This window comes from Rhea pennata, chromosome 1 (assembly GCF_028389875.1).
Source record: "Rhea pennata isolate bPtePen1 chromosome 1, bPtePen1.pri, whole genome shotgun sequence".
In the NCBI taxonomy this organism is placed as follows: Eukaryota; Metazoa; Chordata; class Aves; order Rheiformes; family Rheidae; genus Rhea; species Rhea pennata.
Window position 1 is genome coordinate 94,580,523 of NC_084663.1, and position 19,678 is coordinate 94,600,200.

Consider the following 19,678-nt stretch of genomic DNA (forward strand, 5'->3'; position numbering starts at 1 on the left):
TGTTACGAATAAGGTAAAGCTGATGTGCCCTTGTTTTATTAGTGGGTTTCTCTGTTCTTCTCAAAACGTGCTTTTTTGTATACGTAGGCGTTGAGAGAACATGAAATAACAGGTGCACTTTATGTACTGCTTGTGCAAATTTTTAAGTCATTGTAGATTAATTTTATCTAGTTGGGGAATTCGTAGCAACTCTCTGATCAGCTACGATCCAAACTTGAACCTTAGGGAACAACAGTTAAATGGTATTTTGTCACAATTGCTGTTGTATCTGTGCGTGACTTGTCTTGGAGCTTTCTTGCAGCATGATTAGTAGGGCAAAGAAAATAGACATTGTACCACTGCTGAAGAGCAAGCTGGCAAAGTCGCCAGGGAAGCTGTGAAGGTGAACATTATGCAGCTGACTCATTTTTGTTCTTTTGCAGGCGATGGATGTGGACACACTGTTCTGGGCCCTGAAAGTGGAACTCTTGCTTCAATAAACTACCCACAGACCTCTCCCAATAGCACAGTCTGTGAATGGGAAATTCGTGTAAAGCCTGGACAGAGAGTTCAGCTCAAATTTGGGGACTTTGATATTGATGACTCGGATTCTTGTCATTCCAGTTACCTAAGAGTTCACAATGGAATTGGCCCCACCAGGACTGAGATAGGTAGGAGTCATTTTCACTGTCTTAAAGCTGTTGTGTTGTATAGAACTTGATATTGTTAGCGTTTTTGTGACTTAAGAAGTACCCTTTATTAACTGGCTCTGAGCATAGAGTAACTACTATGTGTATGATATTCACTTATATTCTAAAGTCCTGAAAAACTATTACAATTCAGTTGGATTTGGGGCAGTCTGAGACCTTGCCTGGTTATATGCATGCAACATTTTATACTGGGTGGGCTTTTGAGTCTTATGAGAAGTGGTGTGTATTATATACGGGAATCTCAAATGAAGTAGAGGAAGGAATTTTAATAATTCTGTAATCAGAGTTGTATTTTTACCTCAGCCTCTTACCAGGGGAACCGCAAAACCTACCTTAACGCAGCATTGTCTGTTCCTCACCACAGTAGGAAAGCAACCATCAGAGATCAGTTTTAGTAAATTTATTAATATTACTCCTAGAAAGCACAGCTAAGGGAATTCTCTACTGTATGCTGTTGAGGTCTCTAGTAAAAGGAGAGAGTACAAATGCAACTGTAACTGTATAAAAATAAGTGGTAAACAAAATGGTCTGATGGTCCCTTTCTCTAGCAACTTGCTCATTTCAGGAACACTGACCATTGCTGCTCAGCAGAAGAGCTCTCAGTTGGGAATGCTGGAATATTTCTTAATCTAATTGTTCTTAGGCAATTTCTTTTTATTTACTGTGCTATTAAAGTGTGTGCAAATATCTGTCCTTACTTCTTGGCACAATTCCTAGAAATGTACTGAAAAAATGATGAACTACGTTCTGTTCTTACATATAACAACTAGATGCTAAATACAACACTTATCCTATAGTAGTCTGAAGTCTGAAGAAATTCTTCAGACTCCCAAGGGAAACTCCACTATGGTTCTTTCTGAAACAATTCCCTGCAGTTTGGCCAGAGACTTGGTCAGCAAGTTCTGTGAGCAATGGAGATGGCATTCCAAAATTATGATGATGGTCATTAAAAAAAAGGGGGGGGGGTGCAGGAAGAAAGGTATATATCCTGCCTGAAATGCCTTTTTTTCTTTATGGAAATAGCTTTGGTTTGAGCTGTTCATCTTGGTGGTATCGAAAGCATGTCAGACTTAATAATTGTGTTTCAAGTATCCCTTATCTTCTGATAGGTGTCCATGGTTTTCTCTGAGAGGATAAATTGAATTTCCTGACTGTATATCAGTTTTTTCAAATAACACTGATTTGCTTCAAGGTGTGTGTAGGATTTTTAAGACCTTTGTGACTATTTTGCATTAAACTCAGAATGAATTGTCACTTTTCCTTCACTAAAATTAGATTTTATTGTGCAGATTATTTTTTTTCTAAAGCTTTAATCTGTGGAGAGAGAGGTATTTACTTCAGAAAGGTTGTTTTTATTCATTTCAAATACTGATCCTCCTAAATCAAACCTTTTTATACAAAGGCTAGCGGAATGTCAGCTTCCTTAAACCTCTTGTCCGACTGTTACCTAGGTAAGTGTGTCTGAAAATAAGTATGTGCTTAGAGCTGTTGAGCCAGACTTGCTCTAAAATAGCAAAACATTGAAGTCCTTAAATGGCAAGGAACGTCCAGTTCTGATAAGACTATTACTCACTTTTACAAGTGACTTAATGGGATCGAGTAAATTTTCTACTTCATTTGTTTCTCTTGACTTTCAGCTGTTCCCAGCTGGTATGGTAGCACAGTATGTTGAGCGAATGTGTGTGCTGTTCTGTTCCTAATAAATTAATTCACAGAACAAACAGTGATATTAATAATGACAGATACAGATGATGCAGTTGTTTAAATGTTCATATTTGAAAAAACAATCAATGGAGAGATTAGACATTGACTTAAATTTGTTTGGAATAAATTATTTTCTGGATTTATTCTTAGTTTTTAATTCTTTGCATTCAACACTGCTCTTATGCTCTAACATTAAAATGCTTCCATTAAATGAAATCTGAAAGTCAGTGATAACAATTTTAACATAAAATGACTTAAAATTAGCTGCTTGGATTCTAAATTGAGTTGTTAGTGGATTGGTTCATTGATAAATGGATGAAGTTTCTAATAAAGTTCTCAAGGGTTAGTGCTCATTCCAAGTCTTTTCAATATTTGTCAGTAAACGAAAAGAAGATTTAAATACTTGGGATTAAATTGTCTGTAGTTTAAATAAGATCTAGAAACGTTCTGTATCAGATTCCATTGCAATGCCACCGGAATGCAATCTACAGAATTACTTACTATGTGCCCTGTAAGGTCAGATCTGTAGGAGAAAAGAGCGTAAGCTGCCGTGGGAGTTCCCTCGCCTCCTGCAATGTTGCTGTAGTGAAAGGACTATGGAGTCCTTCAACGTGTAAACACAGGCAAATTAGTAATTTTGTGTCTCCTGTATATCACATTGATAGTCATCAGCAGAGTCACGTTTTGTCCATTTCTGGTGACTCCTTTTTAAAAATTTTGTTGAAGATCTGGAGAGAGGCAGGGAAGAGCTAGAAGGATGATTTATCACCTAAAAAAGTTCATCAGAAGGTGCACCAGTCTACAGTTCGTTCAAGGTTGTATCTGTATGGCGCACAGCAACATAGCATAGTTTACCTAAATGTCTTGCTGTGTGTATTTTTACCGAAGAGGTTAAATGGTGTCTTGAGGACAGTCTGAGTAGCCTAACCTGAGAGGTGTGGGTATGCTGGTCAACGGTGTAGCAAGGTCCAGTGGCTGAACATGAAATTAAAAAAAAAAAAAGCTAGCTGGAAAAATGACACAATTTGTCAATCACTGAAACACGACTTAGAGCAAAATGTAGGATCATCGTGGAGCCCTGGTAAAAGAGAATGTTTTCTTTATAACTCTTGCTGATGACCAACCATCTTACAACAGTGAGCTTATGTTTGTATAGTTTCAGAAATTTCATCAAAATATGTTAAAATAATCTATTTTCTATTTTTATTAGAAAATACCCATGTTTAAAAAAAATCAGAATAAGCAATGTTTAGAAAACACTGAAGAATAATAGGAATTTGTATTTATAATTTATGTTAATAGTGTTCAAGAGAGCCATTCACTTTTTAAAGGCATTTAGTATGTATTAGCATATTTGTTTACAACTGTTTCTCCAGGGCGTTGTTATCCTACTCCCTCTACATTAGTATTAGTTATTTTCCATAATTCAAAAGAGTCTGGCTTCTTTTGCTATTCCCAATGTGATAACATTATTACTAACTGATGACAAATACTGATGCAAGTGGTGTTGCAATTCTGATTATCCACTGCAGAATCTTAAATAGGGTCGTAGATGCTATATGTCATTGGGAGCCTGTAGAAGAGATGATATTTTTCTCTAAACTAGTTAATAAACTCGTTAACAGTTTGTTATAGTTCCTAGTTGGTAGGATTGGAGACCTCTATACTGCCTTAGATCTGTTTAATAGCCACCCATCCAAGTAATGTCAGATCTTTTGGTAGTAATTCTAAGACTTCATAGGCAAATATAGACAAATCTGCAGATTCCAGCCTCCCACTTTGAAATGCATTATTTCTAGCCTTTTTGGATGGCAGGAGAAATATCCAGACACAAAAAAGTGCAAGCTAGTGCAGCCTTTCTCCTTTTTTCTTTTTTTCTCTCTTTTTTCTTTTTTTAGATTGGTTCCAGCATCTCTCTCAGGTTTTCTGGGTTTTCTGCAGCAAAGTGGAAGATTAACCAATTGACAGTTTATAATCAGGGCACTCAGATATGATTGTATGGTAATGCTGAAGTGCAAGGAATGATGTTTGCTATTGTCCAAAAATAAGAAAAACAGTTGACTTTTTCTCACCCCTTCTGTAGATGGTTCTTGTTGCCCTAACTTGGTCCTTTTCCTTAATAGCTTTCTCAAGGTCTTTGAAAAACTGAATGTGACCACTATGCATCGGTAGATAAAGTCACATTTATTTGCAAGTGTTTAAAGGTGAGAGAGGCTCTCCCCTGTTGATGGTGACAAGATAAATATGGTACCCATGTTCTGCTCTTTGCTTTGAATGCGCACTGGCTACTTTCCTTAATATCATGTAAATGGATTTGTTTTTGACTACACGCTAGGAGTAACATGAGTTTACATTGTGTATGAAAAAGAGCTGCATATTACATATGTTGTTTTGTGTGTGTCCCTCCCTCAGGAAAATACTGTGGGTTTGGCTTCCAGATGGATGGTTTAATTAAATCGAGAAGTAATGAAGTCACAGTACAGTTCATGAGTGGAACGCACACTTCTGGGCGAGGATTTCTTGCATCTTATTCAACCACTGACAAGTCAGGTATTTATCTGATCCTGTTCTCACAAATTGACCCCAGTTATGTGTTCTCAGAAATTAACCTCTAAACTGAAGGATTTTAAAGCAGTCTTCCTAATACTTCTGCCAAGGAATCTGGAGGATTCAGTTACTGTTTAAGTTATTGTAGTTTAAGAAAATAGTATTGAGGCTTTCTCTTGGTAACAAAGTAAGAATCACAGTCAGCTGTTACGAATGAAACAGCTGTCTAGATAAAGAATGAAATACATTTAATCAGAATATAATAATCAACAATCAATTCTGAAAGGTTTTCTTACAGAACATATATATATTTTGTACAAAGCCACCTCATGGAAAATTTTATTTCATTAACAGCTTCCTATACTCCTGTAACTCTTTAATTGTATAATCTACTCACTAATTTTTAGTTTTCTTTGCCATTTCTGTTTTTTTCCTCCGTGTTTTTGGTGACTCTAGCCTTTAGAAGAAGCTACTGTATTTGTTTTGCATCTCTTTCCACTGATTGTAAACATGAATAACTTACACAGTCTGTAAAGAAACAAAGGATTGTCAGCAATTGCTTTGCAAGGCACAAAGTTTGAGAAAACCTTTACTAGAAATAGCTCTAAAGGGAATAGATGAAGAATTTCCATTTTTAATGTTAATTATGTGGATTTTCTGATATTTTTCTCTGTATTTTAGGCTTAACAGTCTGTGCTGATACAAAGCAGACAGAACCATAAGATTTGAGGTATCAGTCATGAGTGCCAGTAATGTGGCACTGTATTTCCCCATGCTACCTCTTTTCATTGCTGCAGGACTGCTAAATGCTTAAAACTCAGGCCTGTTTGACTAGCATATTATTTTACTTTTCTGTTTCATGTGAACAGAGCATATATTTATTGCCTTCATAGGTTCTATAAAACATAGCTATACATGAAAATTAAGCTGCACAAAAAGTGAGTATGTTTTTAGTGCTGCTTTTCTTGCCAACACAATATTCTCAGTGGGTTTCCCAGACAAATTATCAAGGTTCTACTATAATATAAACTCTGTTGCAGTGATACTGTTTCACAAGAATATGCCTTTTCATTCTGTGACTTTTGGTTGAGCCAGAGAGGCTCAGGTGTATGATTTTTTTTTCTGGTGCACTTTTAAAAGTCAGACTTAGGCTTGTTGTCTTTATCATCCTCTTGACCTGACATATTTTCTTTCCAGACCTAATTACCTGTTTAGACAATGCAAGTCACTTTTCTGAACCAGAACTCAAGTAAGACTGTTTTACCCATTCTACTCGTCCTCTCTACTGAAGTCACTGTAATGTTTCTTGTTCACTCTGTTACTTACACCTGATGCATCTTGAAAGCTGGCTATCCAGAAGACTTAAGAAACAAAGTAATTAGAATTAGAGCTGAATAATTTTGACATTTGCACTCTTGCTTCCTCCCTCTCTCCCATTTTTTTACCTTACATGTAGTATGTGGTAGAACCCCATTAATTTGCACTAACACATAGAAGCTGTTAGAGTATCTCATTCCCATAGAAAGAATATTGCTTTTATAAACATGTATTACAGCATGTATGCACCTTGGATACTGAAATTCATATTATAACTCTCAAAGGAACACTAAACTGTGAAATGGGTTAAAAAATTACAAACCCATCTCACAGTTTGGTTTGAAATAATGAGGTTCTGTAGAGACATAAAATGCTGTTCCTTCTGATAAAGGAAACACAGTCATTTCCCTGTTTTTTTCTTCCCCACTTTCATATGAAGTAAGGGCAGTGTTTAAAGCTGCAGACTATTATGAAGTCTGTGGACTTAACATTTTGGAGAACTTAAATCCTGGCATCATGAAAACTTTCAAGGTGCAACCTTTGCATTTCTCTTTCATTTTCCCAAGCTCCAAAACAAGGCTGTCATTGTAGCTTCTGCCCTTACTCAGCGTGTGCTGCAGTCTCCAGATCCCACCACTTCCATGGACCTTCAGTTGTTATTGAATTGTAGTGAAAATGTTCACTTTTGAATCTTTAAGATTTAATGGTTTTTATATGCACAGGATAATAGCACTAGCATGTGAATGTGGACTTGCATCAGAGGTGTGGATATCTTTCTATTCACTTTCAATGAGATAGTGGTATAAGTTGAATTTGGTCATTCTTTTATAATCAAAGCATTGCTAGAAGCTATCATAACATAGCATTACTTTTCAGATGCACTATTTAAAAGATGCAGAATGTGTAGACAGAAAGTCCTAATTGATAAAATAAATTCACAAATATTGGTACTTATGTGTGCAAGTGATTTCCAATTTTCATAAGTCATGCAGTATTTTTATTATAAAATGTTTGCTTTATTAATTTACTATGTTCAAACTGGAAGTGTCTGTTTCACCTCAGATTTTTTTTAACTGTCTTCTCAAAGGCCTGTTCTCCCGTTCTGTACTTCTCTTACTGAATATATCCTTGTCTAGTTTGATATCTGTGTTAAATTAGGAGTTATCATTGCATAATGGTATGTGAATGACAATATAGTATACTGCAAATCAAAAAATACTGCCTCTTTTAAACAAAATTTTTATAAGAGTTGTAGTCCTTTGCATATCTTGACTTGGTATTTTTTTTCTCTTCCAGTAAGTATTGTCCAGCTGGATGTGTGATTCCTTTTGCTGATATTTCTGGGACTATACCCCATGGATACAGAGATGTAAGTAAACTGAATAATATGGGCTTTTGTGAATTTTGGTAAAAATGCATATGTGATTGAAATTATATTATAGATATCTGCATTAACTCTGCTGCCTGGGTTTGGAAGCTGTGCCTCTTAAAGTGAATAGCATGCTACTGATTTCTTACACAGCTGCTAAATGGCTGGTGCTTCAGTTGCGACCATTTCCAAGAAGTGGCGTAGCATACTGAAACTCAAACATTTTTGTAAAGTCTGCTGAGAAAGGTGGATCACCAAAATATTCTTTCATGCTTCCCATTTTGTTTTTGTTGGCTTTCTCAAGTGTGTAAAGGTCACATTTATAAAGAGAAAGACATTTTTTAATAGTGTCCTCTAATTTCTGACACCATAATACCTCTCTGCACAAAGCCTGTCACTGGTTATCTAATTTACTATCACAAAATGAGATATGAAATACTTTCGACACTCAGCAGTTATAAAATTGGTTGCGAATCAAAACAGGAGAGTTAGCATTATAACATGAATACTTTTATAAACTGACAGGTAACATCTTTAGACATGTTCTGTTTACTTAAAACTCTGCAAAAACTTTTGCCACTACTTTTCAGATGTAAACTTTTGTAACTGAATTAGCTGATCTGCCATAGGACTGGAAGTTGTTTGCTCTGTTTATTTTTAAATGATTATTATTTTGCTATTTAATTAAATTAAAATTCTGTGTCTACTTATTATTTTAATAAGCAGTTAGCTTGAGTACAAATGAAAGAATTTTAAAATTTCTGTAAGCAAGGATTTTTAGTATTTAACATGAACTTAAAGTATGCCTGTCTCTGATTTTCTTTTCTCAAATATCTGTAAACCCCAGGCCCAGATGCAATACTGCCACCACGTATGTTATGTGTGCTGGCCCACAGTGACTCCTCCCTGAATAGCACTCAGATAATTGTTGAGCCTATCAATAAGATGAAGTTGATATTCTGCCTAACAGATTTGCAGCATGCTAGGAGTTCTACTTGTAGGGATTTTTTTTTCACAAAATCTGGAAAAACTTGTTTCTGTAGAAGAAAAAGGAAATAAATCCTTTGGAACTTTCTTTCTTTATACTTTATTGCTCTGAATAGAAGGCAGAGAATTTCCCAGAAATCAAGCTGTGGAGAAGAAAATGAAATTGGCCTTCACTTTAGACTCAGTTTCAGGTAGATATTTCGCTTGCAGCCCTTTCTAATGAGCTGAGCTGCTCTCTGGTTTAAAAATACCCTAAACCTTGAATCATTTGTGCGTGACACCCACCAGCCTGGGGACTTGGAGCGCTCACTGCTGACATCTTCTGGTGCGCAGGGAGGAGCCCTCCACTGACTGCAGAATCCCCCGTTCTTTCCAAGCAGAAGCAAGAAGGGAAGGGGAGCTGAATGGATGAGCCAGACCTAATTACATTTATTGGAAATCTTTGGGGATATTTTGGGGATGTGGAACAGAAAGGAGAATTACCTTTGGAAAAGTCTCAGCGAGCAGTTCTTTTCCCCAGTGTGCCTGGGACATAGGGCTGTCCTGGGCTGCTGCACCATGCAACTGTTTCTCAAGGAACCACAGCGGAGAAGGTTGTTCTGTTTTTGAAATAATATGAGAAATTCATCCATGAAGCCTCCCTTTTGTAAAGCAGACCTGCTGGTTTCCCTCTAAGCAAACCGAAGTATTATGCTGAGGCTGAATAGCAGCCAGTGGACTGGGTGGCAGAGCAGTACAGCAAACATGCCTAGCAGTAAGCGCTAGCAGTAGATATGGTTTGGGGCAGGAGCTGTTAAATGTAAATCTGCAGTTGCCATCTGTTGTTCATTGGCTTGGATAAGTCAGGGCTGGGATATCCCAGTAGGAATAAAAAGCTAAATATGGCTACTGGAAGGTGTATGGGGGATACCCAGGTGGCCCTTCGCAGATAACTCAACCGTACTGGAGCTTATAAAATTCTTCAGGTTGGCAGCAGTCCTGGTGTGAGCAAGGGGCCTCAGAGTCACTGTGTATCTCTGTGTACCCAGTGCCGCACGCTGCGGGAGCACCTGGTAACAACTGTGTATCTCCCTGCTGCGCTGCCCGTAGCCACAAATCCTCCGGGAAACGTGGTTCAGGCAGTGCAGCGACACCGCTGTGATTCGGCACAGGGACAGGTGCAAAGCGAGGGCTGCTGAGCCTTTTGCAGCTAGACTGTCTCTCTGCTCCTCAGCCCATGACTTCTCTGTCGAGCCTGTTTGGGGCAGAAGGACTCGCCTCTGCACTGGAGAAGGCCTCCTGGGCTAGCTTTGGTCCAGGAGGCAGCAGAGCTTTGCTCTGCTCGTTCCCGGCTGTGATCGAACACCTGGGTATAGTGAGACACTTCTGCTGCCTGCGGCAGAGCTACCTGGCAAGCCAGGGAATCCAGTCGTAGATGACTGAGTGGTAGGTGATGTTTTATTCTGTTGTGAGTCTATTTAAACTTGTTTAATTTGTGGAGAAATGTTGGAGAAAATTATGCTGTAGTAGTGCTTAAAATATATTCTCTCTTTTTTTTTTTCCTGCTAGTTTTGTTCTAGCCTTGTTACAGGTTTGAGGGCCTGTTCTAAAACACTTGACAACTGAGCCGTAAATGTTGACTTGCAGAGTTATGTATGTCCTGTGTCAGAAAAGTGTGACGACACTACATGTGTTTGCAGATCTGGGCTAGCAGTTTTCTGGGGGAGAAGGGAGGAACAGGGTATCCTGCAAAAAGGCTTTGAGTGACTTATCTCAACTGGCCTGTACAACATAGGTGATAGGAATCCCTAGAACAAATTTTATTCACATATTACTGTACATTTATATGGGTCAGATTGATGGATGGTTATACCATGTTCAACCGTGAGTTAAAACAAGAAATGCAACCCATCTGCTAAACATCAGAAAATCAGCAATGCATCAGTCCTTAATCACGACGTAACGAACTTTTAGTGTGCCTTCTATTAAAAGATTATGTATGTATTGCACTTCTGTTGTCTGGTGTAAAAGATTTAGTTTAAGTTGACAATTAGTACCTGACTTCTTCAGACTTGTTCACCTTGCTGTTTGCGTATGCCTATCTGATCACAGGTGTTACATTCCAAATGTGCCCGGGCTAGGTAGCAGTGAAATGTAAAAACTGCATATTGTGCTTTTATAAATTCCATAATAAAACAAAGATTAATAACTTCTAAATAACAGGAATACAATTAAATAAGAACAATTTCTTTAAGGAATAAGAATAAAAAATTTGACTAGACAATGGACTATTTATAATATACAATGTACAGTGTAATATTTAGTTACAATTATTTATTTACAATGTAGTATTATATTTTTCTTCTTCCTTCTTCAAGTCTTCATCACTTTGCATGGCTGGTGTTCATGCAGGCGTTGTATCAAATACTCTGGGTGGCCAAATTAACGTTGTAATCAGCAAAGGCATTCCATATTATGAAGGCTCTCTGGCTAACAATGTCACGTCAAAAGCGTAAGTGTATTTCTTACGTCCTCCTTATTTTAGCACTGTAGATCTTGGCAACATCTGATATTGGGAGTAATTTCAGTTCATGGAGCTGCCTGTTCCGTGGGCGGATTCTGTTCTGTAAGGTCCTCATAGGCTCACTTGCTGTGGCATGATTATCTGTTTGGTTGTTTTTTTTAACCTCTAGACTGTAAAGATTGACTTTTCCAAATTCTACAAGGAATTTTACCTTCCAGGATATAGATGTAAACATCAACTGTCTGTATAAAACAATAATTTGAATGCAACTTACAGTCCAGTTTCTTTTTCCTAGTTTGTCATTCCTAGCTCATTTTTTATTCTAATGAGATGCTCTCATTCCCTTTCTATAAAAAGAAGGAAAAAATAGATATATAAGGTGGATAATATTTTTCTCATAAAACTTTGAATATCACAGGATGGTTCTGCACAGTGCTAATCTTGATTTCATGTCAGAACAATGTACGTGGGATTTTCTTGAGGGAAAAGGGGGAGAGGATTTCCCCCCCCCCCAAAGCTGTAGCATCATCCAATATGAAATGTAGGAACTATAGGAATTATTCTCTTTTTTTATAACCTCCTTCCACCCCCTCCCCCCCCCCAATAAAAGGGGGGGGGCAGTAACAACTGTTTTGTTTCGGTAGTGACACTAGTGTTAAGAATCTGATGCACAAGCTTGGTCATCTCCACTAAATTAGAGAGTGCAGTTTTGTACTGAAAGTCCTGATGTTAGGTTAGAGAGCTCAGTCAGCATTAGGAACAGGCTATGTGCATTTGTGGGAAGACTCACTTTGCGAAATGGTTAGATGAAATCTCAATAATGAGTAACAGATTCTTGGGGATTTTGGCAGTATCAATACATCATATTTTGGAGATGCTGGAAATTACTGAGGGTTTGAATACAATGTTTTTGGAAAATCAAAAGCTTGATCTTTTTTTCCCCTTAGACTTTCTCCAAGATTGAAGCATGAGAGCTTTAGCTGAAATACAGGAACTTGCAGAACAGCGCTTGCATTCCAATTAATATAATGGTGTTTCCATGGTAGCTGTGTGGGGGTGTTTGGAAGAAGGTTATTGTGCAAGGGAAACTAGTGTAACTTGACATTTTATCTCAGAAGCCCCAGGAACGAAAGTGATCTAAGGAAACTGATTATTGTTTCTATTATTAGCTTACCTTTAAAAACCGAAGCATTTTAATGAACCTCTTATAATTTGCTGGGTGGATGTTTGATTTGAAAGCCTTTAATACAAATTGTATCTCTCAACTAGATTTCAAATGAAAAGGGATTTGCATTTAAAATGCTGCAACTTGGTAATGGGAAATGTTACTTTAATTGTGACACAGTGCTTATTTGGGCATAGGTGCACAGATTTCAATGGCAAGGAGTCAGGTAAGAAAAACAGAAGAGGAACAGTTTGTTTTAGTTTTGCCCACTGACTACCACACAACCCAGCTTCTTTTGTTCTCTGCAGGGGACCATTATCCACCAGTCTCTTCACATTCAAGACAAGCGGTAAGCATAATCACATGTGCTCCATGGTGCTATTTCTGCACAAATATTCTGAGTAGAAATAAGTGTGCATGTGTTTTATTTCTTATGTTTTGTTCTGGTTAGTAAGGGTTTTTTTAATGGCATTCCTCAGTAGTGTGTATTTTTTAATTTACTTACTAGCTTGCTTTGACAAGTTTGCCCAGTGCTTCATGTATACATAAACAAATACAGTATTTAATACTTAAACTTAATTTTATTCAACAGCTTATAGTCTTATCTGTTTGTTTAGTGAATGCTATATATTTTTAAATCTGCCTTCTCAGGCTTATGGAGTGGTTGTCCTGCCAGCTGTCTTTTAACATCTTTTCCTGCTTACTAGTAAGCTTTGCTCATCTTCAGAAAGATTCTTTTGTGTTTTGTTCTTGTATTATAATCCATTTTAAAGAGACTTCCATACTTTAAAAGCACTGGTAAAGCAGAGCTTGGCACATTCTAGTTTTTTCTTTTTTTGTAAAAAATGTGTATTCTTTTTTTTTTTTTTTTTTTTTTTTTTTGGAAATAGTTTTACTCTGTACAGTTTCTTTGTTATCTCTTAGGAAAGCTAGCAGAAAAGCCAAAATGATTCCTCAACTTCCTTGTTCCCCTTCTACATTTGTTTCTTTACCTGCACTTGTGTTCTTTGTGACTTTCCTTGGCTGCCATCTTGTTACACAGTTGTGCATCATGTTGCTGCTTGGCATGACATGTTGCTGCTTTTTAAAGCTTTACTGCTTTCCATGGTTTTGCTTTGAATTGATTATCATATTTCCAGATGAATTAGCTATGGTTTTCTAAAAGGAGACTAGCTTCTCTGTAGATCATTTTAAATGTCATCTTTGAAAGAATGTTAGAAATACCATGAAAATAGTGGCCTTTTCTTAGTCTCATAACTAATGATGTTTTAAATAACGATTCAAAAAAACCCACCCAACCCATAACAGAAGCAGTGGGTCAGTATTTAGTAATGTAAATATAGAAAGTCACATACATTACTCCCCCCGCAAAGTAAACAAATACTTTGCCTAATATATTAATAAAGGTCAGTCATGCTGCATGGGGAGATAAAGGCAGGAAGCTGCTGGGTGTGAGTGTTTTGAGATGAAAATAATACAGCTGAGCAAAAATTAGAAAATATAATGCACATAATATTCTAGTAACCTCTCTCCCAGACCTCTGCAAGAGCTGGAACAAGGAACTGAATGTCTGGTAACCTTATGACTAGAGAGAGTATTGAACAAGGTGATCAGAGAACTACAGACACGTTAGTTCCTCAAGGAGTGTGTGTGTGGGGGTTGTCTTCAAAATGTATTCTGATAGTACTTACAAAACAAATTAAATGGCCTGGAAATAGGAAGGAATAGGACAAAATGGCATATGGCTTTTCCCAAAAGCAGGCTGGAGAAGCTAACATCTTTTTCTGATAACTGATTTCTCAACAAGGGGAATGGTGATCTAGCTTATCTGGATTTCAGTGAAACATTTGAGAAATTACTGAATCAGCTAGAAACAAGCTGTTGATTGAAATATGTGTAGTTGGGTGGGTCAGAAGTTACCTGAAGGACAAAAAGGGCTATGTATTGTGCATAAATGAGGATTATCTGACTGTGGTGAAGTTACTAGCGCAGTTCTTCCAGAGGGGTTGATTGCATGACTTGGCACAAAACGAAGGAGTACGTTACTAATGTTAGAGGTGTGGGCAGCACAGAGGAAGATGAAACTTTTGTATGGGAAGATCTGACTGATCTGGAGACTGAAGTAGTTGAAGAGTCGTAGAACAAAACATACTAGGTCAGGCACCTAGAGATGGAGGCGTTTCTGCTGAAAACTGGCAGCACTTTGGTGGAAGCAAGATGATGGAAAGGATTCAGGTTTCTGATCACAGGGGATATAGTGAAGTGCTAACATGATCCTCCACCGTAGCAGTCAGAGTATTTCTAGCAGAGATGGGGAGGTCTTAACGCCATCGCCGGGGGCACTGGCAGGGCCTTGCTGGAATACGCCTGCAGGCTCCGCACCTGCAGGTCGCTCTGCGCAGACCTGGTGGGGAGGAGACCGCGGACGCCTGCAGGGAGAGGGGCAGCCCCGCAGCAGAAGGGCAGCAGTTGGACAGACAGTCCAACTGAAGGCAAACGCTCTCTGCCAATATGTCCAGGAAACACGTGTTGGAGAGGGGAATCCCACTGGCACTGCAGAAAACGATCTGTGTAAGAGCAAATGGATATCCACTCACCACAGAGGGATTTAGCCAGGATTTTAGGAGATGTTTTCTAGCCATCAGAGGACTATGATGTGGGAAGAAACTTTTGGTAATAATGGTGCCAAAATATACAGTTTATTTCCAGGAGGTTCTGAAGGGGAGCATTATGACATGGCTTCCTACGTACATTTCACTGTATTATTTGAACTAATATTGTGATATTGAGATAGGGTTAATAAATTATATAAGCACAAAAAGGAATCGATGACCAAGTAGTCTGTTCCCCAACCCTGCATCAGCCATGTGATGGACTTCTACACCATGATAGCTACCCCAAGGATTTGTTCTAGTGCTGAGTGTGGGCAGCAATTGAGAGAATACCCACATTAGTCCTGGGCCAGCAAAAAATCATTTAATATTGGAGACCAGAAGTTTTGTTCCAGCATCACTGGACGTAAGCAGGAGAAGAGCAAGAGTTTTGTCAGTAGTGGTGGTGTTACAGAATGAATGTAGATGTCATTTTGTAATGTTTGCATGTCAAGTTTTAAACTCTGAGCAAATAAAATCATTGTGTAACCTTCATTTTCATTTTGAATCTTCACCTTTTTCATTGCTTAGGTTGCTATGGGACACTGGGGATGGAGTCTGGAGTAATCCCTGATTCCCAGATTATGGCATCATCTATTCTTGAGTGGTCTGACCAAGCAGGACAAGTGAACATTTGGAAACCTGAGAATGCCAGACTGAAAAGGCCTGGGCCTCCTTGGGCTGCCTTTATCAGTGATGAGCATCAGTGGTTGCAGATAGACTTGAATAAGGAAAAGAGAATAACAGGTAAGTAAGTGAACTTGGTGTGGCTTTTATTCGGGGGGGGGGGGGGGGGCAGGGAGAAGGGAAGGTGGGCTACTAACATCTTTTTTCCAGTGCTTAGGTTCTGGATAAAATCCAGGTACCTTTTCATTGCCATTACAGCAAGGTTGGTTCCATGTCCTAGCTAATATACCGAAAAGCCTATAATCAGTGGTGAACTGCTTGTGCTTCATAGTAGAAAATGCCCTTTTCATCAGAATTTGTTGAAGTGATTCCTGTGCTTTTTACTGGAGCCTTGAGGCTTCCCTATTCCTGCTGATTATCTCCTTGGAGCTGCAAAGCTATATTCAGTTCAGCTCAGTCTACTATTACCTCTGATACCAATAGCCTGACTCATGCTTCTAGATTTCCCTAGAAAGCAAGCAGTAAATCCATAAGTGGAGATGACAGCAGTTAATGGCAACCATGTGATAAGCAGAGGAAAGAGTAAACTAGCTGTCAGCTTCTCCTTCATCTCACTGCGTGAAGTGGAACTTGGATTGGAGGTTGGGGTGGTAGCAGAGTCCATTGTGTTTTCCCTGAGCAAATGGACCAAAGGATGCAGACTGATGCAGCCAGAATCTGGACTGGGCTCTGCTATTGCTCACCAAGACTGTATTGGCCTGTCCACTGTGATTCAGTAGCAGTGTTTGCGTGGAGAGGCAGCTGGATGTGCTGTTTTCCCTGGCACTCTGGATGGTTTGCTTCACACTTTTGGGTTGGGTGAGTGCATGGTTGCCTACTGATGCAGTTGATGGCAGCGTGGCTCGTGCCAAGTAGTGAAGCACCAAGGCGCCTGCACGTTGGCGTTCACTTCAAGGACAGCCTAAAAAGAGACTCTGAAAAGGGGTAGTGCCGCTATTCTGTCCTCTGTGCTAAGGCTGGTGTTTCCTTTTTTTGATTTAATCCTTCAGAGCTGTTTCCCTGTTGTTAATTGTCGTGTTTGCAACCTGACTTAAGTCAAAATTCAGAGTGCTTTTTAGAAGTGCTGGCTTTAAGCCTGTTCTAAAGCATCCTCCTTTGATCGGCTTGGGTTTGTCTCTTTGTCAACTGTAGGAAATGCTGTAATCTCAGCTGTACCCTCTGCTGCAGCAGTGGGGCTTCCTGTCATTATACAGCTCAGGTTTACTAGTATCCACTGTTGTCACCTCCCCAGGAGTATTTCTTTTTCTACATTACTACTTTAATTCCTGTGCAAATAAACTTCTATAAAACACCTTTCTTGTGTCTCACTGATACTGAAGCGCCTGCTTTAGGAAGCTACAGTTCTGTTAAAAGTTCTTCTAGGTTGTCAGTAAAAAAAGAGGGAAGAGTGGCATTATCTTTGCAACTGCAGGCCAGAACTGGGCTGTGAACCATCAAAAAATGGGGAAAAGTTCTTAGGAAAGTTGTATCATGAAAACTAAAATATAAAAGTAAATGGAGTGATTTATGACGTTTCAGTTACTGTAGGCGTTGCAGATCTTGATGTCTTGTATGAACAACTTTTCCAAATACAACTGGACTAGTGGAGATTCTGCTCAATTATATAACTGGATTAAAAAGCTGATATATCAAATTTTCACAAACTAGTATGTGGCTTTTCTATAACAGGAAACCTTTGTTTTTCACAGGTATTATAACAACTGGGTCAACCTTACCTGAGTACTACTATTATGTGTCAGCCTACAGAATTTTATACAGTAATGATGCACAGAAATGGACAATGTACAGAGAACTTGGCATTGATAGAGATAAGGTAAAAATACCACATATTTTCTAAGTATGTTCTGTATAAATTTCAAAATTGTAAATATGACCAGTTTTGGTATGGTGAGGAAATGTTAAGTAACTACATTTTTGTGTAATTTGAAGCATAAGCAGAATTTATACAGAAGGAAATCTGAAAATGTACAAATATGTAAAGATTTGAATAACAGTGTAGAAATTCAGAGATGACTATTTGGAGATGGGAATATTCTTTACATGAAGCTTCTGTTGCTAGGAATAGGCTGCTTGTTACTGCATCCCTTGCAGATCAGACTTCTTTCAAAACGGGTTTTATTTTTCAAAATTAAGATTTCTGACTCTCATCATCTTCTGGGCATAGTATAGCTACTAGAAGGTTATATAATTTCCTCCTTTTGTAATTTTTCTGTTAATATTTCTTTATTTGACAAAATACTGGTGAGTTTCTTAGTTGATTATTATGATGAAGACTCTCCTTGTGGAAGGGAATTTGGTTTAAAAAACAAAAATGCAGTGATTCCAAAGGCTTACTTGCCTCAAGAAATACTAATGTTAGTAACAAGATAATTTCATTCTCCGTGTTTAAAATTTCTCAGTACTTTACTACGTAGTAAAAATGAGATTATTAATGCACTACCTCTTCCCAGTATTTCACATCAGATTTTGTTAAAAAAAGATGGGATTCTTGCTCACTAGAACTATGATTTTCTCGGTTTTCTTAAAATTATTAGATGTAATTCCTATTACTTTCATAGGCCTGTGGTATCATATACAAATGGAACAGAAAAGCTAGTTCATTTAGGATCCTTTGTCAGTTCATCTTGTTAAATCGGTGTCTTTCTTTCATTTTCAGACTTCCTATTGAAGATGTATTTGGTTTTCTTGGTTTATTTAGTTACTGAGGGAGCTTGCAAATGTCAGCTATAAAGAAAGTACTTGGCATGCTTTCCCTCCATAAAAATTCCTAGTCCACTTTTCTCCTTTTTAGAAAGATAAAAGCACAATGAATTTTAAGAAGGGTAAATCATAAGCCATACTTGATTTTCTTCTGCTTAGAATGGATTAAAAGTGCCTCCAGGTGGGGTATGACGATCATTTCCACTCTGTCTCCCTCCTTCAAGTTTGTCTCCAGATTCTCTTTCTTGTGGTCATAAGGCAAAGGACGTACAAGCAGTACTCTGCTGGGAGCTACCTGTTTCTCCCCAGCCCCCGTCCCTGCGGATGGTCCCCAACCTATAGATTAAAAGCCACAGAGCGTCCTGCCAGCAGATGAAATAAGAAACTAAAACCTTTGCATTTGCTTGCAGCTCTTGTTAAGCAGGAGCGTGCTGCGGACCAGTGCTGTAGTTAAGTTTCCCAAGTACCTGTTTTAACCAGCTCAGCAGTCTGAGCTTCAGACTTCTGCCTAGGAACACCTGAAAAGATTTCAGGTGTTAAAAATACCTTTGGTGTTGCATTTCCAACCCTCCTGTTGATTAGGTGAGATGTAAAAGTATATTGCTTGTGAAATTAAGAGATTTTCTAACTACTGGACATAATGACAGCAGGAAAGCATCCTGAAAGGAGGAGACATTGGTGACTGCCAGGATTGGTCCATCTCCTTAAATCTACATATGAACTAACAAACAGATTGTTAGTATGAAGTATCCAAAACAAACCACCACCACCACCCCTTTTGCTTTTCTAGTTTTTTGAGTGCCCTCTTCTGGCCTTATAGTAAAACCTTGGTTAGCTAGAAATTCCTAGATTCAGGCTTCGTTTTTAATATGATTATTTTCCTAAGAAATTTTTGCTGCTGTTGCATTATAGTCCGAGCATATTCTTTCTTTTTCTTGCAACTTCATGAAGGGTAACAAAATGTGGATCTTAAGTATTATAGATAGATACAGGTTTTTCTTTTTTTATTTGCACTGTTTGTCATGTACAATGTATAAATGTGACTACATATGCAAAAAGTATTGGCTGTGAGGGAAAATACTGAAGTGACACACAAAAAAAGGCAATCAGTATGATTAATCTTTACTTTCATCTTTCTAGCTTGATCTCATTTGATACAGCTTTGCTTTTAGATGCTTATGCACTTTTTTCTCCCATTGAGTCTTGTATAATTGCACACCAGACAAATCAAGAGTTACTATTCAGTTGCTTTCTGAAAAATGATTAAAACTGACTAACAATGATTGTCTGTGGTGTTTAGAAGACTGGAAGATTTTCTAAGGATTTCCTGCAGTCCTCAATGATGAAACTATCATCAAT

General features: G+C 38.2%; 1 protein-coding gene across 1 annotated transcript in view; it reads left to right on the forward strand.

Annotated features, from left to right (window-relative positions):
• DCBLD2 (discoidin, CUB and LCCL domain containing 2) overlaps positions 1-19,678 on the forward strand; it is a 46,456-nt gene that overhangs the window by 16,332 nt on the left and 10,446 nt on the right. Inside the window, exons 2-9 of the mRNA XM_062595820.1 lie at positions 423-650; positions 4,806-4,943; positions 6,138-6,189; positions 7,554-7,626; positions 10,971-11,104; positions 12,590-12,630; positions 15,464-15,679; positions 17,308-17,432. Coding sequence (XP_062451804.1) covers positions 423-650; positions 4,806-4,943; positions 6,138-6,189; positions 7,554-7,626; positions 10,971-11,104; positions 12,590-12,630; positions 15,464-15,679; positions 17,308-17,432 — 1,007 coding nt within the window. The remainder of the gene's footprint in view (positions 1-422; positions 651-4,805; positions 4,944-6,137; positions 6,190-7,553; positions 7,627-10,970; positions 11,105-12,589; positions 12,631-15,463; positions 15,680-17,307; positions 17,433-19,678) is intronic.